The 26970-nt window shown below is 43.2% G+C and overlaps 2 protein-coding genes across 3 annotated transcripts in view; one reads left to right on the forward strand and one right to left on the reverse strand.

Moving 5' to 3' along the window:
- The window catches only part of ABCC1 (ATP binding cassette subfamily C member 1 (ABCC1 blood group)), a 318947-nt gene that overhangs the window by 153948 nt on the left and 138029 nt on the right, over nucleotides 1-26970 (reverse strand). The window lies entirely within an intron of this gene.
- On the forward strand, nucleotides 7369-26538 carry CEP20 (centrosomal protein 20). Of its 2 annotated transcripts, XM_082715025.1 has the most exons (5): nucleotides 7369-7453; nucleotides 11580-11777; nucleotides 14938-15022; nucleotides 19716-19852; nucleotides 24769-26538. In XM_082715025.1, exons 1-5 carry the CDS (start codon nucleotides 7426-7428, stop codon nucleotides 24843-24845), a joined length of 525 nt encoding a protein of 174 aa, XP_082571151.1. In that variant the 5' UTR covers nucleotides 7369-7425; the 3' UTR covers nucleotides 24846-26538. The 2 variants fall into 2 exon arrangements, with proteins under 2 accessions (XP_082571151.1, XP_082571152.1); XM_082715026.1 differs by lacking the exon at nucleotides 19716-19852.

A 26970-nucleotide genomic window follows, 5' to 3' on the forward strand; every position in this document is an offset into this window, starting at 1 on the left:
GGAGCCCCATCTCACAACCCTGAGATCAGGACCTGAACTGAAATCAAGAGTCGATTGCTTAACCGACTGGGCCACCCAGGTGCCCCAAGAAGCAACAGATGCGTAAAGCACAGGACCGACAGAGCTCTATGCAATTGGCCCTTTCAAATTCACTTTGTGCCTCTCTGTCGCCCTGATCCTGTCACTTGACCCTGCTTTCCCTTTCTCAAACGTGCTCATTGTTTGACCTCAGGAACCTTCCACGCGCTGTTCCACGTTCCTGGAATGCTCTTTTTGTCCACTGTGCCTGGCGGACACCTACTTATCCTCTGGCTCTCAGTTCGGACATCACTTCCCTAGAGGAGCCGTGGCTGTTCTATATGTAGAACCGTAGCTCCCATAATCCGTGCTACTGTTAACAAGCTGACTTTGACACTCTGCCCATTGAGATGTGGGTCTGTGTCCCCTTGAATCCAGCTGAGCCTGAAATTCCCATCACGGTGCCACTGTGTGACTCGGGGAGGAGTGGCATTGTGCGACTTTCATAAAAGGTGAAAAGCTTCTGCTATCTCTCTTGGAGCCCAGCCACCATGCCATACGGAAGCTCAGGTAGCCATGGCAGGGCCCCCATGGAGAGGAGCTTGGATTCGTGGTCCATATCCCTGGGGGACAGACCGCTGATAACCAGCATTGACTTGCCATCCAGCCATGTGAGGAGCCATCTTAAAAGTGGTTCCTCCATGGGGCACCTGGGTGGCTCAGTTGTTAAGCATCTGCCTTCGGTTGTGTCATGATTGTAGGGTCCTGGAATTGAGCCCCGCATTGGCCCCCCTGCCCAGTGGGAAGCCTGCTTCTCCCTCTCCCACTCCCCCTGATTGTGTTCCCTCTCTCTCTATCAAATAAGTAAATAAAGTCCTTAAAAAAAAAGTGGATCCTGGGGCGCCTGGGTGGCTCAGTGGTTAAGCAGCTGCCTTCGGCTCAGGTCATGATCCCAGGGTCCTGGGATCGAGCCCCGCATCGGGCTCTCTGCTCAGCGGGGAGCCTGCTTCCTCCTCTCTCTCTCTGCCTCTCTGCCTACTTACGATCTCTGTCTGTCAAATAAATAAATAAAATCTAAAAAAAAAAAAAAAAAAGTGGATCCTGCAGAATCTTGTCATCAAGTGACAGAAGCCAGACATAAGAGGACACATAGTATGTTTCTATTTATATGAAAGACCCAGAATGTTAATAGCTATAGGGACAGAAACTAAAGTTAGTGGTTGCTGGGGGCTGGAAAGAGGGAAGCAGGAGGAGTGACTTTTAATGGGTGCAGGATTTCTTTTTAAGAGAATGAAAATGTCCCTGAATTAGATCGTGAGGATAATGGCACAACTTTGTGGATCTACTTAAAATCACTGAGTTGGAGAGTTGTATCGTTTAAAATAGTGAATCTGATGGTTTGACAATTATATCTTTAAGAAAGTAGATCAGCCAGGGGTGCCTGGGTGGCTCAGGGGGTTAAAGCCTCTGCCTTCAGCTTGGGTCATGATCTCAGGGTCCTGGGATTGAGCCCCACATCGGGCTCTCTGCTCTGCGGGGAGCCTGCTTCCTCCTCTCCCTCTGCCTGCCTCTCTGCCTACTTGTGATCTCTGCCTGTCAAATAAATAAATAAAATATTAAAAAAAAAAAAAAAGAAAGTAGATCAGCCAGTCCCAGCCAAACTGCCCTGTGTGATGCTCTGTGGGCCACAGACTCGCTGTCTAGTCCCGATTCTGCCCAAATTGCAGCTTTGTGGACAAAAATAATCGTTGCTGTTTTAAGCCACAAGGTTTGAGGATAGTTTGTTTGTTTGTTTGTTTGTTTTTGTTTTAGGATAATTTTGTTACAGAAGAAGTGATGTGGCTGTTGATATGTAAGCTTCCTCCAGCCACCTCCTCAGTGTAGGGCATGGTCCCTGCTGTCCCTGTATTTATTAGAACTCCTATTTCAGTGCATAATGAAATATTTGACTAATTGCTATCTTGACCCATCTCTGCTTCGGTTTTAGCGTGTCTGTTCTCATAACAATTGGAGGTCGGAGCAGAAAGAGAAGTCCTACCGGTGACAAAAATTTGGAAAATTGGAGATTTGGGGGAGGGCATCAGTATTATCCTACCTTCTTTTCCAGCCTGAAGAATTCCTTATTGTATGGATCTGTGAGTTCACTGAAGGAACCACACGGTACAGACTCGTCTAGTTCAGGGCGAATATCAAATCATCTGTCCACTTGGAGGATAAATGAAATGGAAAACTTTGGAGCTGGCCTCAGACTGTGAAGGTGGCCAAGTCTCCTCCTAGCTGTCTGAACTTGGGCAGGTCGCTTTGTCCCCCTGAGCCTTCCGTTCCTCTTCTCACCCTTAAACCAGGATAACAATAGCACCTACCTCCTGGGAATAAATTAAATGGTGCGTGTGGAATGTTCACACAGTACTGAGGATAGGGATGACTACTTCTTCAAAAACAACAACCACTCCTGTTTTTAGGAGTGTGTTCAGCGCAATGATATTGCAAATAGAGACAAAAACTATTTCCCCCTTAATAAATGCAAAAAGAATTTGAATTCCCCTGGGATTCCAACCCATCCCTCTGAATCAGCAGTTTGATTTTGGTTGACATAGTCTTAGGGGCTGTGCATGGACAATGTGGAAGCCTGTCATATTTTCCAAAGTTGCCTTGACTTGTCCGACGAGGAGATACTGTTTCTATAACGTAGTTGTCTCCAATTTGTAAAATTCCATCTACAGATTTTTTTTTTTCCCTGCATAATCTCTATAGCCTCTTGCTGCAGGTCTTAAGAAAAAGCATGCCTACCAGGAGGGAGGTGACTAAATCTTGGTCAGACACTTAACTTGTTTAAACGGAACTCGGTCCAGCTAGGTTCCTCCGATAAAATACATTTCAGCAGAGTTACCTCAAGAATTCCTTAATACCTAATCCTTTTTGTAAACAAGGCATAGAATAAATGTGGTTGCTCACCCCTCTGAAAATGGCATTCTCATTTTTGCCTGGCAGATCTGTTTTACTTCCTCCAAAGGGCTGACATTAATATCCACCGCCTTCCTCAACTCCAATCCCCTCCACACAATTCCACATGAAAACCTCCCACATGTCAACGTTCCAATGTGAGAACCGTGTCTATGCCACGGTTCAGAAGCTGGAAGCTGTAATCTCCATGGATTGCATTTTTTCAGTCACTGGAGAGCAAGACTGGGGTATGATCCCAGCTCTACCGCACTGTCTACTTGCTCTGGCCGGTTACTTCTCTGAATGTCTGTTTCATCTGTGAGATGAGCTGGCTTGCGGCCCCTTCATTCATTCGGTCATCCTACAAATATGTGTACCAGAGAGGATCACAATAGGCCAGGTCTCTGTCCTGCAAAGTGATCAGTGTGGGCACCAGGCTGTGAAACAGAATTGCAGCCCAGTGCATGGGGGCAGAACGGCCATGGTGGTGGGGCAGGGTGGGGGGAGTTCTGGAGCCATTTGAGGGTGACTTAGACTCAACGTTCCTGCCGCCCTCCAGGCACAGTGCAGGGAACGCCCTGTGCTTCAGAATGGGTGAGTGATGAGTCACCCTTGAGAACATGGGGAAGTGGAGTAGGCTGGGGACTAAGGGCCACCAGACTCCTTACTGGTGTCTGGGGTCAAGTCACAAGTTCCTTGGGAGGCATTTGTTAGAGAGGGCCATTGGGATCAACTTCTAGGGGGGGTTTTGGGGGAGAGGAGGAGGAAGAAAGTTAGACTGCTATGCAGTCCCCAAAACAGCCTCCACCTACCCCTTCAGGAAGTTCTGAAGTTGAGGAGATCCCGAAGAACTGTCCCCGGCTGGGATGAGGAGGTTGGAGTTTTAGACCCTAACGTGGCTCAGGCACTGGAAGTGGTCTGCTCCCCAGAGAGGGGGCATGACCCTGCGTTTCAGAGGTGGGGACATGGGTTTGGAGCACATCTACTTGGAAGCCTTCTTGTCTCCATACTCCTCCCTTCTTCTCTCAGCCCCTCTCACCTTCCCAAATAGATCTGAGAAAAGGAGCCTAATGCGGCCAGGGAAGTTTTAGGAAAAGGCAAGGTAGAAACTTGAGACCTGACGAAGGAGCAAAAGTCAATTGGGGGGGAAGAGGGAGAAATTTCTGGGCTGAGGGATAGACATGTGCCGGGGTCAAGCAGCAAGAGAGGGAGGGGAAGCGGGTGGAGGAGGGAGAGGGAGAGGTGTTTCTCACTTCAGGATAACCGAAAGTAGGGGTCACCGGACTTGGGGTCCAGTCCTGACTTTGCCAAGGGCTCAGAAGTTACTCAAACTCTCCCAACACCCAAGCTTAAAATATTGAATCTGGCATCCCGTGTGTAGGCAATCAGATACTTAGTATTTTTCCTTTCTCTAAACCATCGGTGACATACCACACACTGTCTACTGGACTGTGCTTTTAAAAATTTCTATCTATGGGACACCTGGGTGGCTCAGTTGGTTAAGCATCTGCTTTCCACTCAGGTCACGATCCCCGGGTCGGGGGAATCAAGTCTTGTATCAGGCTCCCTGCTCTGTGGGGAGTCTGCTTCTCTCTCTGCCTCTCCTCTGCACTTGTGCTCTCTCTCTCTCCCTAAAATAAATAAAAAATCTTTTATAAAATTTCTCTCTGTGCATATTGCTGATAATTACATATGGATATGTTTAGAACTCACTCTTCTTTTGAATGTTTGTGTCTCTTTTACGACTGTACCTTAATTTACTTAACAGGTTTCTCTACTGATGATATTGGTATTTCTGAGAACTTTGGAAAAGTCAAGTTGATTGAGGTAGCCATGCAATAAAGTTCATTCTTCCAAGTGGACAGCTCTATGAATTTTGATCAATGCATGCAATCACGTAGTCAGAACCAAGATGTAGAACTGTTCCGTGACTCCAAAAATCTCCTTAGTGCATCCTTATGGACAGTCCCCCTAGTAGCCACTGATGAGCTTTCCATGCATTTTCCAAAGGGACTTTGCCTTTTCCAAAATATTACGTAGGTGGAATCCTACATGATGTGGCTTTTCGGGTCTTGTTTCTTTCACCAAGCACAATGCATTTGAGAGTCATCTGTGCTGTTGCCTGTATCAGTGGATAACTCCTTTTAATTATCCCCTGGTACAGATAAAACACCACAGCTAATTTATATCCATTCACCAGTTGGAAAACATTAGGTCATTTCCAGGTGGGGCAATTATGAATAAATCTGCTACTATTTCATCCTGGCTTTGGGTAGAGGTAAATTCGTATTTCTCCCAGGTTAACACCTGGGAGTGGGATTACAGAGTTGTTCGGCGAGTTTTTGTTTGGCTGAATCAGCACCAGCCCAACCGATTTCCAAAGTGACTCTACCAATTTGTTCTTCTACCAGCAGTGAATGTATAGTCACCAGCTTCTGTTATTTGTCACAGTCACTTGTTTTTGTATTTTGTTCATTCTGATGGGCACATATAGATTTTATCTACTAGAGTGTTACAGTGAATATTCTTATGTACATATCCTTGGTGATTAAATGCGAGTGTATCCATAAGGTACGTTCTTAGAACTGGAATTGGTGGGTTGTAGCGCGTGAAAGGTTGATTAGATATCGCCAAAAACCCTTCCAAGAAGGTGGGGCCAATATACACACATACCAGGGAGGAATGGTAATGCCTGTTTCCCCACATCCTCACCAACACCGTGTATCAGGTGATTGTTGTGTGAGCTGTTGGTGAGGACTTGAAGTAAAACATTAGAGCAGTGCCTGTCATCTACAGAGTGGCAAATCATGTAATTACATGATTACCAATACGAATCTATCAATCACACTATTATATGCCTCTTTCTCAGAGTTCCTCATTGGCATATCCATGAGTGCTTTTCTCTGAGGAGCTCAAACGTTCTACCTATGGAATTTGGTAAATCCTTATAAATCTTTTCAGATGTTGGCCAGCAATTCAAGCTCTGTGGGGTTTACAGAATAGGGAAGTGTGACAGAATAGGACCTTTCTAAGTTTACAGAACAGAGCTGTGTTCCACAAGGTCAGAATTAATCTCCTTTGGAATGCGAATGGACTCCTCCAGGTTACAATGGCTTTCAAATTATTTTTTTCCACTGCTACCCTTTGAGAAATACACCAAGAATCACAACGCACATTCATACCCAAAACAGAAGTTTCAAAAACATCCCCAATACTTATTTGTTTTCTATTTGTTCTATTCCATTTCCCTGAAAATAGTTTCACTGGGAGCCACTGATATATAGATTTCCAAACCTACTAGGGGTTAAGACTAGCAGTTTAAAGGTCATGGTTCTAGGATCTAGGTCACAGGTATTGGTCTTCCTGGCAATGGAAGGAATCACAGAACCCCACACTCCGCTTTGGGTAGATTATTCCCATTTTCTTCTTCATTCCCTTGGGCTGGTAGAGATTATTTGTTCCTCAATTATTCACAAGTAACTTTTGGACTCCTGAGGTTCTCTACCCATCATTAAGGGCCAGCGGAAGAGAACAGGCTTTGAAAGAGCAAGAGGCCTGGATTCAAATCTCACCTGCACCCTTTGCTAGTGATCTCGGTTAAGGCTCATCAGTCATCAAAGACTCCGTTTCCTCTTCTATGAACAGGAGTCATCACAGAGAAATCAATGAGCCAGCGTGGGTAAAGCTAATCAGCACAGCGTCGGGATCCGAGTAAGTTTCTAATACAGTGGTTCTCAAGGTGTGACCCCCAGAGCAGCAGCACCAGCATTCCTGGAGAACTTGTTAGAAAAGCAGCAGTGAGGGGACGCCTGGGTGGCCCAGTGGGTTGAGCTGCTGCTTGCAGCTCAGGTCATGATCCCAGCATTCTGGGATCGAGTCCCGCCTCGAGCTCCTTGCTTGGCAGGGAGCCTGTTCCTCTCTCTGCCTCTGCCTGCTCGCGCGCTAGCTCTCTCCCTCTCTCTTTGATAAATAAATGAAATCTTTAAAAGAAAAGCAGTTCTGGGATCTCACCCCGGATTGACTAAATCAGAAACCCCAGCGGTGGCGCCCCGCGATCTGTTTTAGCAAGTCTTCCAGGTGATACTGAGACAGCTCAAGTTTGAGAACTACAGGCTTAATACACGGTAACCATTGACAATTAGTTCCTGAGGCTGCAGAGCGAGCACCGGGCAGGAAGGATTAATAAAGTTAAGCACTAAAGTACCTACAGCACCCACTGAAGAGGGTTCTAACCGGCCTCAATCCCGGTTCCTCCCCCCTCCTCCCTGAGCACCTACAGAGCTCCCTGATTGGTCAAGTCCCTCCTGACAGTCACCAGTCACCCAACCCGGGAGAGCGAAAACTGAACGGGGCGGTTCCGAGAGCTGCAAGGGCGGCGCGCCTATTGGCTATATGTCACGCCGCAGAGCGGGGCGGAACTGCGCGTGCGCACAGACGAAGCGCGACCCTGAGGGCGGTTGAAAGATGGCGACTGTCGCCGAGCTGAAGGCCGGTGAGTGGCAGTGGAAAGCTGGCCGAGTGAGAGGCGTCTGGCCATCCTGTGAAAAGGATGGAACGAGCGGGACACAGAGTCAGCCTCTTTAGGGTCGTTCTGCGGCGTCAGGGCTCGCAGAGAGTCTGGCTGGTGTGGCCGCCGATGCGTCCGGGCCCTGCTTGAGGGAAGCGGTCGCACAGGGGCCGTTCAGTTTTGGAACCAGCTTCGAGCTGGAAGAGGAGCGGCAGGACCCTTAGGTTCCCGAGAGGACGATAGGCCTGCACGTTGGGCCTCTGGCGCGTTTGTCGGACCCCGCTCGAGCCGAGGCTTTGGGCCACAGCTTTCATTTGGGACTGAGGGGAACAGTGTCCGTATCCGTTACTGGGATTAGATGCAACTCCTAAGCTGTTTGCTTCCTTGTCTCACGGGATCCTTATTAACAACCTTTGGGGTAGGACCCGATCTCCATTGGGAGAATCGGGAGGTAGAAAGTTTCCTGGCGTGGCCGTTCTCCTCTGTTTTTCACCAAATTCCACGAAGGTGCGAGTCCTCATCGTACGGGTAACGGGTTTGTGCACCGGTGGTGTGGACGCAGATACCCAGGCAAATAATAGTAATTATAGTTATAAGTGGCATAGCCTTTTTTTTTTTTTTAAGATTTTATTTATAGAGAGAGAGAGGGGGAGAGAGCAAGCACAGGCAGACAGAGTGGCAGGCAGAGGCAGAGGGAGAAGCAGGCTCCCTGCTGAGCAAGGAGCCCGATGTGGGACTCGACCCCAGGACGCTGGGATCATGACCCGAGCCGAAGGCAGCTGCTTAACCAACTGAGCCTCCCAGGCGTCCCTGGCATAGCCTTTACTGTCAGACACAGCCCAGCCCCTGTGCCACCTAGTAGTCTAGGGACAACCTTATGCCCGTTTCATGGATGGGGAAATTGAGGTGCATAGAGGTGACACAACTCGCCCAAAGTAACTTAGCTGGAAGGAGGCGTGCGTGAGAACCTGGCGAGGCTGCACCGAACTCCATCCAGGTCTCACTCCCTGCGTGATGCTGCTGCCTGTTTAATAAAACCAGTTCCTGTTCTCGACCTTGCGCTCCCAATCAGAAATTGTTAAAGATCTGGCAGGGAAATCAGAAATTGTTAAAAGATCTGGCAGGGAGGGGCTGGATGTCTTTGAGAATAGGATTCAGTAAGCATTGCTACAAAATGTGTACGTGGGGCACTGGGCTGATGAGCAGTCAGGGGGGGAAAAAAAAAGCATTCCTTTCTCCACAAGAACAGATTTTTCAGGTGAATTTGAGCACCGTGTCTGCATGAACTACCTAACACGTGTAATACTGCGTCAGCTTCAGAGGATTTAGAGATACTTTGGGATATGAGGCCAGGTGAAGAACTTTTTCGAAGAAGGGGTTACGGTACAGAGTTTTAAGCATAATCAAAGGAAAGGGCAAAGTGGTATGGAACCTGAAAATATGTAACTGGGCATGAAGAATGTCCTTCGTAGGGGCGCTTGGGTGGCTCAGTCGTTGAGCGACGGCCTTCAGCTCAGGTTATGAACCCAGGGTCTTGGGATTGAGCTCCACATCGGGCTCCCTGCTGGATGGCAAGCCTCCCTCTCTACTTCCCCTGCTTGTGTTTCCTCTTGCTGTCTCTCTCTCTGTGTCAAATAAATAAATAACTTAGGGGCGCTTGGGTGGCTCAGTGGGTTAAGCCTCTGCCTTCCGCTGGGGTCCTGATCCCAGGGTGGTGGGATGGAGCCCCGCCTCAGGCTCTCTGCTCAGCGGGGAGCCTGCTTCCTCCTCTCTCTCTGCCTGCCTCTCTGCCCACTTGTGATCTCTCTGTCCAATAAATAAATAAAATCTTAAAAATAAATTAATTAATTAAAAAAAAAAAGAAGGTCCTACGTAGGGGTGTCTAGGTGGTTCAGTCATTGGGCATCTGCTTTCAGCTCACGTTCTGATCCAGAGTTCTGGGATCATTGGCTCCCTGCTCCATGGGAAGCCGGCTTCTCCCTCTTCCACTCCCTCATTCCTTCTCTCTATGTGTGTCTCTCTGTCAAAAAAAAAAAAAAAAAAAAAAAAAGAATGTCCTACGCAGGTGTGTCCCTTTGTTTTGTTTTGCATTCCCAGTTCTGAATATGGTTTGTGTTCAGCAAAACTCAGTGAAAATGTATATCCCACCTCAATTATCTTGACTACACTGTATAGCCTTTTACTCCCCAGCCCGCTTAGGGGGAATTGGGGAGGATCGGAGGGGGAAAGACAATCTTGAGTAGGCTCCATGGGCACTATGGAGCCTAGTGCTTGCTGGATCTCATCACCCTGAGATGGTCAGGAGCCAAAATCAGGAGTCAGTCCTTAACCCACTGAGCCACCCAGGTATCCCTGGGCTCTTACCTTATTAAAACATTTCACATTTTCCACCTCACTTGGTTTTGCTTCTGAGAGGTAGAACTCATGTTGGAGAGGGGAGCTGAGGCATGATGAGCTGGTGATGAGACAGGATAGGCTTCTTAACTCCCGCTTCATTAATTGTCATTTCTCTGCGGAGTTTGAGGCTGTGCTGTGTGCAAATTCAGTAATTGGGACAGGATCCTGGCCTGCGAAAAAAATCTCTTCCATTTAATTTCCAAAGATGGAGTTAGAGAACCGGGGTTTGGTTATTATCCCAAGAATATGATAATGCTGAACCTTCCTTTTATGGACCTGTTACAACGTCTGATTGGTAACTGTACTCGCGCACCTGTCAAAAAGGTTGGGGGGATGATTTAAAAACAAGGGGCAAGAAAGGTTAAAAGTTTAGTCTACTAAGTCATACCTCTGTAATCCTATCACCCAGGTTTTTGTTGTTGTAAAGTTTAAAGGGATTTTATGTTTATGCCTACTTGGGTAAGCTCCTTAGGCTCCGTGCCTGAATTTTTTCTTTATTTTGGTGTACTTATTTGGTGCCTTTGGCAGGGTGCAGTACAATATTAAACTATGTTTATTACAGCAGTAGTATACAACACTATACTCTAATGCTCCCAGGTAGCATTTATGGAGCTCTTACTATGTTCTAGGCACCGTGGGTGAGATATGTTGATTGGGTTAGTTATTTAGCCATTAGGGACAATGTGAAAAAAGGAGGTTCCATACCACTGCATGGAATGATGCCAGTTCAGCTCTATGTCCCTCACTGTTCATACTAGTATTTTTAGTTAAATCTCATGATCACAAACTGATACTGTAATATAACCTTTGCTCATCAAGAGAAGTTAGATTACATGCAGTGTATGTATCCCTGATTCTTCAAGATGGCAGTGATAGAGCCACGTGTTAGATTTCTATCTAGGCTTACAGTTTCAAAATCCTACTGGTTTTGTTTTGTTTTGTTTTTTAGAAAGTTAACTCATAAGTGTCTTTAAAAAATAAACAACACCCAAAGAAACACCTTTTTGTTCAGAATGGGCCATTCCCCAAAGGTTTTTGGTATCAGAAGTTTTATTAAAAGATAACACATTCCTTCCTTTCATGGGATGTACTTGTTGTCTTTAATCATTTTTCTAGACTGGAGGGTTTTAGTTACACAGTCCTGTCTGCAGTGATAAACGCTCTTGAAAATATAGGAGACAGGGTAAATTCAGGCCCCAGTAAGCCTAGTGTAATTCTGTGCTCCCTTTTCCTCCCTCACTGACGATGCCTACCAAACTATAGCTTCCCACAGTGATGATGCTGGAAAGATAAACTTGAATTTGCTTAACTGTATTAAAATAGCAAGTCATTGCAACTTGAGAACTTTATTTTCTATTACAAACATGATGCTAATCAGATAACTTGCATTCAGCTCATTGTTTAAATCAAAGCAATGGCTATGAGGCCATTTACTTTTTTTAATTTAATTTAATTTATTTATTTGACAGAGATCACAGCAGGCAGAGAAGCAGGCAGAGGGTGGGGGAGGCAGGCTCCCTACTGAGCAGAGCGCCCGATGCTGGGGCTCAGTCCCAGGGTCCTAAGATCATGACCTGAGCAGAAGGCAGAGGCTTAACCCACTGAGCCACCCAGGCACCCACGGCCATTTACCTTTTAAACAGATTTCTTCAAAGTATGCCTGAAGGTGACCAAATTTAATCTAATTGAAGCATTAATGTTTTATGTTTAACAGTTTTAAAGGACACGTTGGAGAAAAGGGGGGTGTTAGGGCATTTAAAAGCAAGGATCCGAGCTGAAGTTTTCAATGCCCTAGATGATGAAAGCGAACCCCGACCGTCATTGTCTCATGAAAACCTTCTAATTAATGAACTAATTCGGGAGTATCTGGAATTCAACAAGTATAAGTACACAGCATCTGTCCTCATATCAGGTAAGAGGTTGTTATTATTACTTGCCTGAAACAAAGTCTGCTTTTTCCCTTCCCTCACTTCTCAGAAAATACTGAGGCTGAAAATCTAATTCCGTTACCGCCCAGAGTCGTCCAGGTGACTGGAACATAAAAATCTCCTGGTCTCCTGCCATAGTTTGAATACTTTCTCATGGGGCTTATTGTACTGTAGAAAATAAGTACCTGAACCCTTAAACTAGGTGTGTGCTTGGAAAAATCATCTGTATTTTCTGATACTAAGGATGAAAAGTTGTTTTTGTTTGCTGCCAGGTTTTTTCTGTGTAGATGCTTTAAAAAGACAGTTTCAGAGGCTCAGTCAGTTAAGCATGTGACTCTTGATCTCTTGCTCTCTTGTCAGGTCTTGATCTCAGGGACATGGGTTTGAGCCCTGTGTTGGGCTCTGCACTTAGCCTGGATTCTACTTAAAAAGCATTGGGAAGATAAACTCCAAACTCACTGTAATGTTAGGAGGGAGAGAAATGGTGTTGGGGGAGGAGGTGGGCAGTTAAAGAGACATTTATCTCTTATATTTTATTTCTGAAGAGAAAGTAAATAACTTTCTTTTTTTTTTTTTTTTTAAGATTTTATTTATTTATTTATTTGACAGAGAGAGAGATCACAAGTAGGCAGAGAGGCAGGCAGAGAGAGAGGAGGAAGCAGGCTCCCTGCTGAGCAGAGAGCCCGATGCGGGACTCGATCCCAGGACCCTGAGATCATGACCTGAGCCGAAGGCAGTGGCTTAACCCACTGAGCCACCCAGGCGCCCAGTAAATAACTTTCTTGATAAGGAATGCACATTAATCAAGATAGACTTTCCTCTGGGCTGGGGGAGAGAAATGGGATTGGAAGGATTGCTTTGTTTAAGGTTTCTTTTCTTTCTTTCTTTCTTTTCTTTTTTTTTTTTTAAATTTTAAAGAGTTTATTTATTTGTCAGAGAGAGAGAGAGTGCGCACAAGCAGGCAGAGTGGCAGGCAGAGGCAGAGAGAGAAGCAAGGCTCCCTGCCGAGCAAGGAGCCTGATGCGGGACTTGATTCCGGGACCCCAGGATCATGACTGGAGCCGAAGGCAGCAGCTTAACCGACTGAGCCACCCAGGCGTCCCACTTTAAGACTATTTCATTCCTCATCCAAAGGGGTGAAAAAAAAAAAAAAAAAATAGACCATAAAGTAGATTTTGGAAGAGAGAATGAATTCTTTGTGATGTTGGACCTTTTCCACTTAATAGATTTTTAAATTAACATTCTGTATCTTTTATTTATTTATTTATTTATTTTTTAAAGACTTTTTTTTTTTTTTTTTTAAGATTTTATTTATTAATTTGACAGAGAGAAATCACAAGTAGATGGAGAGGCAGCCAGAGAGAGAGAGAGAGAGAGGGAAGCAGGCTCTTTGCCGAGCAGAGAGCCCGATGCAGGACTCGATCCCAGGACTCTGAGATCATGACCTGAGCCGAAGGCAGCGGCTTAACCCACTGAGCCACCCAGGCGCCCGTATCTTTTATTTAATGTTAAGCACATATCTTAACTGAATGAAGACTGGTAAGTTTTAGTGGTTTAAGGATCTTCAGTATCAGCCTCCGCTTTCCTCAGTTTGTTATAGCTGGCTATATAATACTGTTAACACTCAGAAATGAAGAAAATTTATGAAAATATAATGAATTAGGTTTTGGACCTGGGCTTCCCTAGAATGAGATATAGTCACATTTGTCAAGTTTCATGTTAAATGTCTTGGCTTTTTTTTTTTTTTTTTTTAAATAGCTGAGGTGTAATAGCTGAGGTGTAAAGGCACCCAGGGTCGCCTGGGTGGCTCAGCAGTTAAGCATCTGCCTTCGGTACAGATCATAGTCCCAGGGCCCTGGGATCATGCCCCGCGTCAGGCTCCCTGCTTGGTGGCAAGAAGGCTGCTTCTCCTGGCTTGTGTTCCTTCTCTCACTCTGTCTCTCTCCGTCAAATAAATAAAATCTTTAAAACAAAACAAAGACCCAACAAGACAAAAACCTTTTTCGGTATGCAGTTCTATGGATTTTACCAAATACGTATAGTTGGGGCGCCTGGGTGGCTCAGTGGTTTGGGCTGCTGCCTTCGGCTCGGGTCATGATCTCAGGGTCATGGGATCAAGCCCCGCATCGGGCTCCCTGCTCCGCAGGAAGCCTGCTTCCCTCTCTATCTCTCTCTCTCTCTGCCTGCCTCTCTGCCTACTTGTGATCTCTGTCTGTCAAATAAATAAATAAAATCTTTAAAAAAAAAAAAAAAAAGAGTCAAATACGTATAGTTGTGTAACTGCCACCACACAATCACTATAGAGAATATTTTTATCACCTCAGAACATTCTCTGTGCCCTGTTGTAGTCAACTTCTTCACCTACCCCAGCCCCTAGCAACCGCTGATCTGTTTTTTTTCTGTACCTATCATTTGCCTTTTCCAGAATGTCATATAAATGAGCCCATTCAGGATGTAGCCTTTTGAGTGCACTTCCTTTTGCTTAGCATAACGTATTTCAGATTCAGCTGTGTTGGGTTTTTCCCCCCTGAATAGCATTCCTTTGTATGTCTGTGCCGATTTCTCTATTATCAGTTGATGGCCAGTTGTGTGTAGTTTTTTGGCAGTTACCAGTCAAGTGGCCATTAATATTCACCACAAGTTTTTGTGCGCAGGTAAGCTTTCTTGGGTAAAGAGCTAAGAGTGGGATTGCAGGTTATGAAATACATGCTTACCTTTCTAAGAAATGGCTCAGCTATTTTCCAAAGTGGTTGCTCTCCTACTAGCAAAGCAAATATAAGAGTATCCAGTTGCCCTGTATCCTTGCCAGCGCTTCATGTTTGGGTAATTTTACTTTCAGAATTATTACCACCAAGTGGATATTATTACTGTCCTGAGTTTAATTTGTAGGCTTCAAAAAAAGACTTCTGAAGTCTGGTATGTCCCCAACCAAAAATTGGGGGATTTAAAAAATGAATTTATGTTAAACTCTGTTAAGTTATACATATTACAAAATGATATTTTGAAAATCATAAAGTCAAGTACAGTTGGCTCTGCCTTGGTGCGTGCCATCATCGTTCTTCCAAAATTGGAAAAGTCTGTGTACCTGGTAAGTAGTTCGTATGTGCATCTTAGATGAATAAAGACTCGTGATTTTTCCTCTAGAATCTGGTCAACCTGTAGTTCCATTGGACAGACAGTTTCTCATCCGGGAACTAAATGCATTTGAAGAATCAAAGGATAACACAATGTAAGAAGTTTTTTTTTTTTTAATGAAGTTTTTAAAGATAAAAACTTAAAAATAAGTTTTTAGATATTGTTGTATTGGGAGTCATAATCACATAGTAGTGGTTTTGTTTCATTTTAATTGAGCAGGTATTTATTTGGTTTGAGTATGTGTCTAACACTGTACCAAATCCAAAGTGTGTAGGAACAAACAGGATAAGGCCTCTGTTCTCTGGAACTAAAATTCCTGTGGTTTCAGGGGACTGAGCATCTGTCTCACTAAGGGTCATTCTTCTTGGCTTCTTGATGCATACCTTTTTTTCTTCTGAGGGTTTGCTCTCAGTTGTTTTCTTCCTCACGATGGACTCTTCCTCCTCATTGTTTCCTTCGCTTCAGCACAGGAGTATACTCAGATCTCCAAAAATACCGTTCAACTGGTTTGTACCACTGAGCTTCGTGACAACCAGCCCCTGCTTTCATGTTGTTATGCTCCCCTCTTTGCCTTCTCTGCATATTGAATTCTTCCTTTATTATTTGTGCTGAAACTATGCTCTTGAAAAGAAGTGTGACTGCTTTCTAGTAGTTTCTTAATTCTGTTCCTACCTCAAAGTTGCTTAAACTTTTTCCGGAGGATCCCTGAATGGCCAAAAAAATTGCACCCAGGAGGCTCAAAGCAGCAGCCCCTCCCCCACCCCCAGGCACAAATTTCTTTGAAGTTTTATGTTTTCTTTCTTTCTTTTTTTGTTAACATTTTATTTATTTGACAGACAGAGATCACAAGTAGGCAGAGAGGTAGGCAGAGAGAGAGGAGGAAGCAGGCTCCCCGCTGAGCAGAGAACCCGATGCGGGACTCGATCCCAGGACCCTGAGATCATGACCTGACCCGAAAGCAGAGGCTTTAACCCACTGAGCCACCCAGGCGCCCCTTATGTTTCCTTTCTAAAAATTTCTTGGTTTTTTGTTGTTGTTGTTGTTGTTTCTGCTTCATGGTATAATTGTTTTACCGTAAAAATGTTATAAATGACGTACCACTTAAATTGAACTCTCCCACAAATCTTTGTACAATTAATGTTCCAGTATCATATGCCACTTTTATCCTGTATTTGGTACCAAGTCCCTGGCATCAAGAGTGGGTGTATATCTGTATTTCCAATCTGAGAAGCTCAGTTTTACTTGAGTTTCTGTAGCATTTTGTAATAGTGACTCTTCTCCCTTAAAACACTTTTTGTCATTTGTCTTTTATGAACCTTTACTGTCTAGGTTTTTCTATCTGTAACAGTGTTCTCAGTTTCTTCATTGTTCCTTCAGGGTTCTTTTAAATCGTGAGTACTCTCCCACGTTTTGTCCTTAACAAAATTTTTCTTCCTGTCCCCTTGCCCACTTTCCTAAGTATGCTTGAGTCTTTAATGATGCCTCTATGTTTGTAACTCTGCTTTAAATCTGACAGATCAAAAAAGAAAAAAATCTGACAGATCCCGCAAATTACAGAGCCCTATTTCTGCTGGCATCTCAAACACAGTGTGTCCAAAAATTGAATGGGTTATTTTCACCTTCTTAACCCCCCTTGTAGGTTCCTCATATAGCCATTCGGGTCTTAAACTCCGAGTCCATGTACTTTTCTGGCTACTTCCCCTCTCTCTATCAGTCAGTCACACTGCGGTTCCGTCACTTCTGCCTGGGCGCTGTTCAGAAGCCATCTGTCGGGGCACCTGGGTGGCTCAGTGGGTTAAAGCCTCTGCCTTTGGCTCGGATCATGATCTCAGGGTCCTGGGATCGAGTCCCACATTGGGCTCTCTGCTCAGCGGGGAGCCTGCTTCCCCCTAGCTCTGCCTGCCTCTCTGCCTATTTGTGATCTCTTTCTCTCTCTGTGAAATAAATACATAAAATCTTTAAAAAAAAAAAAAAAAAAGAAGCCATCTGTCTGCTTTCTCTGTCTCTGGTCACTTTCTTTCCCAACTTACCTTCATATTGCCAACAGTTGGCTATCTTAAAGGCAGTTACTGCTTTGTTTAAAACATTTTCATTGTAGGGCTGCCTGGGCGGGTTAGGCGGTTAAGCCTCTGACTCTTAGTGTCAGCGCAGGTCTTGAGTTCAAGGCCCCTGTTGGGCTCCGCATCCATAAAAACCACAAAACAAACATCTCCATTGTAAAGTTTTCAGATTTTTAAAAAGTAATGCAGATTGTGTATTTGAAATTTGCTAAGAGAGTTCTTATCTATGAAAGTGTCACACACAAAGTAAATGGGTGAGGTGATGGGTGTGTTACTTAACTTCATAAGGGGAATTCCTTCGCTGTATGTGTGTGTGTGTGTGTGTGTGTGTGTATCAAATCATCATGCTGTACCCTTTAAATACCATACAGTTTTATTTCTCAATTATACCGCAGTAAAGAGCGGGGGAATAATATAACAAGTAAAACAAATACTAGATTTATGTGCCGGTGTGAACATAAAGTGGCTCTCCATAAATACACTGATATTTTTCAGCAAAACTGAAAAAATTCTTTTTTCGCACAAAGTAGGATAAAGTCTAGAATAGCCTTAGTTAGGTCAAGCCATGCCACCAAATGAAATTTGTGCCAAACTTATGACGAAAACTAGTTTTCAGAGTTTTTGTGTTTTACCATTGCAAATAAGGTATGGTAAGGCTGAACTTAAAAAAAAAAAAAAAAAAAATTCTGGGACGCCTGGGTGCTCAGTTGGTTGAGCGGCTCCCTTTGGCTCGGGTCATGATCCCAGCGTCCTGGGATCAAGTCCCACATCGGGCTCCTTGCTCAGTGGGGCACCTGCCTCTCCCTCTGCCTTTGCCTGCCGCTCTGTCTGCCTGTGCTTGCTCTCGCTCTGACAAATAAATAAATAAAATCCTTAAGAAAAAAATTCTTTTTGTAAACTTTTATTTAGAAACATCCTAATGTCCATGAATTTGTAGATTTAATATGCTAGCTACATCTTTTGTAATAACATCTAAAAAATCTTAAAATTTTAAATTTTAAAAACTTCATTGATGTTAATTTAAGAACAAAATTGTTTAAACTTAAAAATCTTCTTAAACCAGTCAGCTCTTTCGGAAACATGGGTTTTAAAATTAAACAGAAGATGGAGATCACATTCCTGGGTATAAGAGGTACAGTATAAGATATATTCCTTTCCTAAGAGTTGAGGCATCTTAAATAGAGAAACTTCCTTTCCTGCTTTCCTCCTGGTCTGAGAAGTTGGCATGCAAACAGTTAGTTATTGCTGCGTAACCAGTGCCCCAGAATGTGGTGGCTTGAAACAACAATCATTTATTGTCTGTGGTTGGTCAGGAATCTGTGGGCGGTTCTGGGGCTCTGTTTCTCAGGAGATCCCAGTTACTATGTAGCCAGGGAGGTCCTCATCTGAAGGCCAGGCTGGGGCTGCAGGATTCTCTCCCATGTGGCTCGCTCACTTGGCTGCTTGCAGGAGGCCCCCATTCCTTGCCTGTGTACCTTTCCCTGGGACAGCTCGAGGGTCCTCATGACGTGGCAGCTGACTTCCCACGGAGTGAGGGGCCCAGAGAGAAGGCATGGAGGCAGCCACAGTATACAGTGCTTTATGACCTAGTCTTGGAAGTTGCACAGTGCTGTCACTTAATACCTTATTTGGTTCATAGAAGTGTCTTGAGCCTGCACTCCAGGGGAGGGCAGTTAGGCTCCACCTTTTGAAGGGAAAGGAATGTCAATCTTTAAACTGTCACATCAGCTAGTAAATAGATAGCTCAAAAAAAAAAAAAAAAATCAGTGAAATTGTATTTTCAGTGGTGAGATTAGAAATGAAAACATTTCTGTTGTACCTCTCCTCGTTGTTAGCAAGTAGCTTCCCTGTGTGCCAGGGTATTGATAGAGATCACCAGGCAGAGTATTGTCATGAAAAGAATATAGGACTTGGAGTTCAAGTAGAAAGTTGGTTTACTTATGGAGGAATCTCTAGCATATCTTCCGTGAGCTGTGGTGGGATGATCACAAGACAAGGATAACCTGGAGAAAGGTTAGACTGTTTGGTAAACTGTTAAAAACCGCTTTTTTTTTTTTTTTCCAAACCTGCCCTTCCTCCCTAAAAATAGCTTATTAAATATTAGTTCATTCTTAACTCCTGAATAGCTAACATTTATATACCATTTAATATATGCCACACACAGTTCTAAAAAGTTGATATTTATTAACTTATTTACTCCACAGCAACCCTAGGAGGTGAGGGGTACACTTATCTTTATTTATAGGGGAAGAAATACGTATCAGGGCAGGGACATAAAAAAATCTTGTTGAGGTCAAGTGGTGAAGCCAGGATTTGAACCCAGGCAGTCTGGTTTTTGGGACATCGACCTTTAGGCAAAGATTTATGCATCCAGTAAGTGTTCACTGACTCCTTGTTGTATATCAGACCGTGCTGGGCACTGGGAAATCTCACACCAAACTGGAAAGGCAGAATTCCTCTGTATTGATGGATGGATGATGTATTTCGGTTTAGGTGATGTTTGAGTTCTTAACATAGGTTCTCTGGGTTTTTAAGTTGTTTTTTGAGTTAAATGTACTCTTAAATTTTAAAAAGCATTAATAGTTTGCGATTTGGATAGTAACTGTGTGTCTTGTTTCAAGTCTGGAGAATTGCCTGGCCCTTTTGGAGGCAGAGGCTGCCTTAAGAGATTTTAAGCTTTTCTTAAATCTGCAGTTTTAATTGATTTTGGTTTTCTTCCTGCTACAGACCTCTTTTATATGGAATTTTAGCTCATTTCTTGGATGGAACTAAGGACGACCTCCAAAATCCATTTCTGAGAGGGTCTCCACTTCAGCCTTCAAACCCAAATCTTGGCGAACAACCTAGCAGAAGAAAGCATAAAGGTATGAATTTCCTGGGATTCATCATTTAACTGTTAGCAATTCTTTTTTTCTTTTTTAAATTTTTTTTAAAGATTTTCTTTTTAAGTCATGTCCATACCCAATATGGGGCTCAAACTCAAAATTCCTAGATTAAAAGTTCCATCCTCCACTGACAGCCAGCCGGGTGCCCCAAGTGTTTTTTTCTTCTTAATATTTTTCTCTTGGGGTGCCTGGGTGGCTCAGTCAGTTAAGCGTCTAACTTTGGCTCAGGTTATGATCCTAGGGGTCCTGGGATCGAGCCTCTGTGGGGCTCTGCTCAGTGGGGACCCTGCTTCTCTCCCTCTGCCTGCTTCTCTGCCTCCTTGTGTGCCCTCTCTCTCTGTCAAATAAATAAATAAAACCTTTAAAAAAATGTTTTTTTCCTCTCACAAATAGTTTTTACCCAAGATTTTGAGTCATAGTTTAATTCTACTTACATCTAATACGGTTGAAGTCTGTGTTACTGATCCTCCAAAAAGCAAAATGGTGTTTGGAAAGGGAATCTTGAGGGGATGGGAGAATAACTGGACAAAATTTTTCGATACTGTTTCTGTGCCAAAGCATGGAAAAACCCAATTTTTTTCATATAGATTTGTATTCTTTGGAACAATTTAGATCATTGGCATACTCAATAAATGGATTTTTACCAAATCATCACTTTCTTCCCCCCTCCAAGACTGAAGAAAGGCAAGATTGCTGAATACAGATAGGGGCGTCACAAATGTCTATATCCTTTGTCTTTTTAGGATACTGTTGGTGGAAGACTGGTACCTCCAGATAAGATTCTTGAACAGCCCCTATTTCTTTCAGAATGTTTACTCTTTAAATGTGCTTTCAGTTGTTACCACATCAACAATAGGATCTCGCTTTGATCATCTGAACTGAATGGTTTATAGCTCTTTCTTTCCAACCTCAGTAGAGTTGGTCTCTTTCTAAGGACAGTCAGAGGTGGGCCTCAAGCAGCAGATGAGAGAACAGATCAAAATCTTGAATGTTGAAATAACCTTCTAAGAAACATCTAAAATACTAGCTATCCTTCATAGGTTATCGTAAGCTGCTGTGAGCAGCATTAATTCCGTTAAATATTTGCTGCATCTCCTAGGATCTGAATACAAAGTGTTTGTGAAGCAAGGTGACCTCTTTTGTGGGTTATTTCTGATGTCACTCGGAGTTACTCATCTATGTATCTTAGACTGCTGAGCTCGTGGACCATTGAAAAAGAAATCCCCCCATCTCCTTACTTTACAGTTGAGAAAACCAGGACTGAGATATTAAGTGAGTCCTGTAAAGCGTGTGGCTGATCTGTTCTCGCAGGATCAGGACCTCTGAGGGCCATTCCTGTACACTTCTCCACTTAAAGAATGTAAAGAAGTTTTCCTAGTTCCCTTTGCAAGGCTTGGTAAGGAACTGTCATTAGTGCCTACAATTTGACAAGTACTTAAAAAGTGAAACAAAATGCACAAGGGGACAAGTAAAATCTGTAAGTGTTCAAATAATAAAAAAATCAAATTCTCTTGAATCGCTTCCCTTTTGTCTCTCCCTAACTCCCTGATCTCCCTCCCTTCTGTGGAAGGTCCCTATTAGCAGCTTGGGGGCAGGGGCCTCCTTCCGGAGTCATTTCTGTGCATGTAAATTTGTATGTACCGCTACTTGACATGTTACCCTGAGATTGGGTTTGTTTTCCCTTGTCTTGTCAGTATGTGTAGATCTTAACTTTATGTAGTATTGTATAGTATTGCTGATCATCCCTTATTGATGGACTTTTATATTTTTACGTTTTTGCTATTACTGTATTGCAATACAGAATTATTTCTTTGTCCGTGTAGTATTTCTCTTGTGTGGACGCCTAAAAGTACAGTTGTAGTTCCAAGCGTATGTGTATTAAAAAAACATAGTAGAAGTTGTCTAATCCCCCTCCAAGAAGGCTTTATATACCAAGAATATATGATAATACCAGTTTCTCTGTTTAATTGCCACCAGGGGATGTTGTGCATGTGAACGCTGGCTAAGACAGCAAACCCGTGACATGGATACTTTCAGTCCTGTAAGGAAAAATAACCTCTTGAGCAATCACTTTTCTGGCTTGTAAACTTTTTATTTTTTAATTTTTAAAAAATATTTTATTTATTTATATGACAGAGCTCACAAGTAGGCAGAGAGGCAGGCAGAGAGAGATGGAGAAGCAGGCTCCCTGCTGAGCAGAGAGCCCAATGCGGGGCTTAATCCCAGGAATCTGGGATCATGACCTGAGCTGAAGGCAGAGGCTTAACCCACTGAGCCACCCAGGAGCCCCTAAACTTTTTGTTTTTACTTCTTGATTTATTTTCAGGTGTACAATACAGTAATTCCACGCTTCTATACAACACCCCAGTGCTCATCACCTTAAGTGTCTTCTTCCTTAATCCCTGTTACGTGGGAACCATCAGTGTATTCTCTAGAGTTAAGAGTGTCTTTTTTTTTTTTTTTAAAGATATTATTTATTTATTTGACAGGCAGAGATCACAAGCAGACAGAGAGGCAGGCAGAGAGAGAGGGGGAAGCAGGCTCCCCCCGAGCAGAGAGCCTGATGCAGGGCTCGGTCCCAGGACCCCAAAATCACGACCTGAGCCGAAGGCAGAGGCTCAACCCGCGAAGTCACCCAGGTGCCCCAAGAGTGTCTTTTTGGGTTGTCTTTTTTGTTCCTTTGCTCATTTGTTTTTTTTCTTAAATTCCACATATGAGTGATGTCATTGGTGTTTACCTTTCTCTGACTGACTTCGCTTGACTAATAAGAAAGGTACACATCATGGAGTATTTCTTAACCCATTTCTGTTCTTTTGAGACGTGGGTCACAATAGCTGGTGGTAGCTTTACACCATGGAGATAGGGGGGCTGGAGAGCATGGGGGGAGGGGAGAGGCACACTAGCTGTTTTGGGGCCCTCACAGCCCTCAGAGAGGTCCAAGTCCGTTGAGCTTGGGGCTCGTGTTCTGTGGAAAGCTCTGTGGCAGGCTCGGTGACGACGAGTTAGGACGAATGACTATGCAGTGAGGAGGTGAGGACAGCTGAACTAATAGGAGAACAGGGATCTTGCAAATTATTTTTCTTGACTATCTGAAATTTTCTTGATAAAGGTGAACTCTTTGTGCAAAGATTTGTGAAGAATTAGCAGCCACGAATGGCATTTTTTGTCCCAGTAACACATGTCAGCATTTACTTTCAGCGTCTCCTTTTTCAACTCTAGCTTGCTGTTTGATAGAAACATGTTTTATTTGACAACATGGGAAGGTTATGAAAATTTAAAAATATTATTACTCAGATTACAATACCTGATCTTTACAGAAGGTCATCTGAGGTAGAACACACTCAGATGAAATTGTCCGTGTGTGAACACAAGTCTAAAAGCCAACACAAGATCTCTTGTGTCACAGCTCCCAAAGAGCTGGAAGAAAATAACTTTTTTTTTTTAATTTTAATTTTTTTTTAAGATTTTTATTTATTTGACATAGAGGGAGATCACAAGTATGCAGAGAGGCAGGCAGAGAGGGGGAAGCAGGCTCCCTGTTGGGTGGAGAGCCGTACACGGGGCTTGATCCCAGAACCCTGGGATCATGACCTGAGCCAAAGGCAGAGGCTTAACGCACTGAGCCACCCAGGCGCACCAGGAACAGGGTTTATGTAGACACACTCGCCTCTGGGATGGTGACCAGTTCATTAGGGCTGCTGATGTCCGTGCTTGAACACTGGAGACGGAGCAGGTTCTTAATGTAAGTGAAAGACCAGAAATCTAACAGAGAAAATAATTAGCTTTGCAACTTTACTGCACGTCGGTGAAGTGTGTGCATCACATACTTCTTAGTAATGCTTTTCTAGAAAACCTGAAATGTCTGTCGCCTCAGGATATTGTTAACTTTGTTCTGTCCAGCAAAGCTGCCTGAAAATGAGGGAGACAGTCCTCCGTGATCCAGATCTACAGTCTCCAGTCCTTGTGAGGATGATCAGCCGCTGGGGACTAGCAGGCCTGGGTGTAGAATCAGGTTGTCTTTAGAATTAGAAAATCCAGGTTGCGTTTTTAGTGCTAAAATCCATGTTTCTAACAGCTGTCTCAATCTGTATTCTTTTTCTCCTGTCATCAAAATCATAAAAATGGGTTTTTTCCCATGTAAAAGTATCTAGGGAATATTTTCAGTTTTTCACAGCTTTTTAGAATTTAGTCTTTGCCTTGCATTTTTGTTGCATTTGGATGTTAAGTCTCTTCGGTTCTTTAAATCCAGGGCACTTCTGCCCTCTGCCCCTTCTCCCCATGACAAAAATTGAGCAGAAGTGCCTAGGACCCCTTTGATTGCCAGAGCACAGGGGGTGGTCCCAGGGGCTCTGGTCGCTTCTGAACTCTCATGGAGCATTATTCTCGTGTCTTTGGCTGCAGAAGATTTCTACAATTTCTTGGATATTTTCTGATGTGGGTAGGAAAATGTAAACGCTGCTAGTTTGTTTTCTTGCCATAAGAGGGTGCTGCTGAGAGGCACTGCTATTTGAAGGTGGGTTTTTTGGTACTTTGTTTTTTTCTTTTTAGTTGAAGAAGTTTGGCATCCCTCAGAATGTTAATTGAACACCCTGTCCTTTCAGATTCCATTCCTTACATATCATGTAAGAGAAGTTTGTAACTGCCGCTTACACACGGGTTTACACTGCAGTGCTCTCTATTCCCTTAAAAACACTTGATGGTGAATCTTCAGTACTAAATGTTTCTGATTTCTTTAATAATGCTTTTAAAATGGTGAGTTTATTTTGTTGTCCTAAGCCACCTAAAGAACGCATACAATAGTAAAAACATAACATCCGAAAATACATGCAGCTACGCCTGCACACTGCCTACTTTGACTTGGGGTAAGTATTGACATTGTTTTCTGTTCATTTCAGGTGACCACCTAAGAACGGAGAAGGGGAGTAGTACTAACATCAAAGATCATCTTGTTTCTCAAGCAGTGAAGAGATGACATTTCCATTCGGGGCATCTTTTGTCTTAAAATTGTGTGTATCAAGTAACATATTTACTCTCGCAACATTACCAAAATACACCACTAATATTTGTCCTTTGTAGAAATTTGAGTTTCTGCAAAAACATTTAGTCCTTCCTGTTTTGCTACATTTGTGAATAAAAGCTAATTCCGTCATCTAGCTTCCTAGATGTGACTCGAAAGAAAATACATTGTTTTTTTAGAAGGTATTTTGAAGGTTTTTAAATTTGTGAAAACTGGAAGAAATTTTTCGTACCCCTTATATTCTTTAAAAAAAAAAAATTCAGGTCTTTATAGCCATATGTTCTGCTCTTTAACAAGGTTACATGAAATTTCCTTCAGGCTGGAATTACGTGGATTTGTAGAAAAATCCATTTATGTTTTTAAAAAAACGTTTTAAAAAATGTTAAAGCCTGATAAAATGAATTCCTGTGAAGTTCAGTTTTTTGTTTACAATTAGCAGTTTTTCAGATAACCATTTATAATTTGGTTTAAATATCTGAATTACTATCCAAATCTGAACTTTTAAACTAGGTAACAATGTGCTTTTTCTTTCCTTAGACCATTTTGGCTTCTACTGGAAGATTTAATTAAAAGGTAGAGGGGGAAATAATTCTTTTAATTTTGCTGTAAGTCAGACAAAGAGTTTATTTTATTATATAAAGAATGTGGAATAAGCATGAAGAGACAGGCTTTAGGAGAAATACCAGAAAGCACCTTTTAAAAGATGGCATTGTTTAACCTCCATGCGGCCCTCAGTTGTGCAATCACAAAATGAGCTCCGGAAGAGCCAGTCCCTGCTTACCTGGACTCACTGCATGTCAGTTTTTTATTTTTGGGTTAGAAAAATGGTAAGAGCTCTTCCTGTACTATGTCTAAAATGCTATTTTGATATTTACGAAGACATTTTTATAACATGGAGGCTGCAGACTGATGTCACTGAGGACAGCTGTTATGATAGCCCTGGTTGGCCAAATTCATAAAGTATAATCCGACAGAACCGCACAGGTGCCCACATACCGATGACATTGAGCTTGAATGTTTTCCACAGGGCAAGAGCGAAGGGCTGTAGATGGCAAAATTGGCCTTCTCTTCAGGGTGTTGATTCAGTGCTGTCTTTTCAAAGTTTTGAGTTTCTCTTTGGTGTTGGTAAAGTGTTCTGTCCTTACAGATGAACCAAGAATTTTTATCTGAATGCAGAAAATTATTAAAGAAATCCCATTAAGCCATACTTTGCAAGTGAGAGGATTCTGAGAGGCCCTGTTGATGAGCTAGGATTACAGAAGAGATATACTCTTGGGGCTCATTTCCATTTTTCAAATCAAATCTGTAGTATCTGGTAACAATTAGGAATCCTGTTGTATTGTATGTGGGAATATAAATGTCTGAATTCTTTTCAGAGGACTTGGTTTACATCCAAGGATGTTGGCAGTGGACACTAAGTTTACCTCAGGAATTACAATCATGCAGGACTAGATTAAGAAAAAATGCTGAAGTTTATAATTTTGGTTACTGATAGAAAATCGTCACAATACAAAACTAAACGGAATTGTCCCATGTAGTTCACAGCATGTTTATATGCATTGTTGTGTAACTTGTTTGAACCTGGGCAACTTTTATACTTTTCAATGTATTAATAAAAGAACAACTAAGCAACTCTTTTTTGTGCAAAGGATGTTCCTATGACTCTTCTTTCATTAAGAGCTGGGCACCAGGGCGGGAAGAAGGTTGGGAGGGGCTCCCCAGGCCTGCCTTCAGGATCTAGTAGTTGGAGGATGTGGAGTGAGGTGGAAGGAGGAGAACCTGCCCTGGCGCGCGCCGCGGGCACCAGCCACATCGCCCTGCGACGCTTTTCATCCAGGAGCCTCATGATGTCCGTCTCTGGGGGGAACGGTATTATAACCTGGGGGGCCACGTAGGTGTTCATAAAAGCATATTTAGTAGTATGTTTTTATATTTGCAAAAAGGAAAACAACCTGTTTTCAACACACTCAGATTTTTGAGATTTGAGACTTCCACAAAAGACCTTAGGTTGAAAAACCTGCTCTAGAAATTTTTATATTCAGGATTTTTGAACGGTGTCAGTTTTATAAGCCAGTCATTG

Source organism: Mustela nivalis (genome assembly GCF_964662115.1).
Source record: "Mustela nivalis genome assembly, chromosome: 19".
Classification (NCBI taxonomy): domain Eukaryota; kingdom Metazoa; phylum Chordata; class Mammalia; order Carnivora; family Mustelidae; genus Mustela; species Mustela nivalis.

Excerpts from the sequence above, each read along its gene's own strand:
- CEP20 (XM_082715025.1), top strand. The coding sequence starts at position 7,426 with ATGGCGACTGTCGCCGAGCTGAAGGCCG. Across the intron at positions 11,778-14,937 it reads AGCATCTGTCCTCATATCAG|AATCTGGTCAACCTGTAGTT; the intron begins GTAAGAGGTTGT and ends TTTTTCCTCTAG. Across the intron at positions 15,023-19,715 it reads GAATCAAAGGATAACACAAT|ACCTCTTTTATATGGAATTT; the intron begins GTAAGAAGTTTT and ends TTCCTGCTACAG.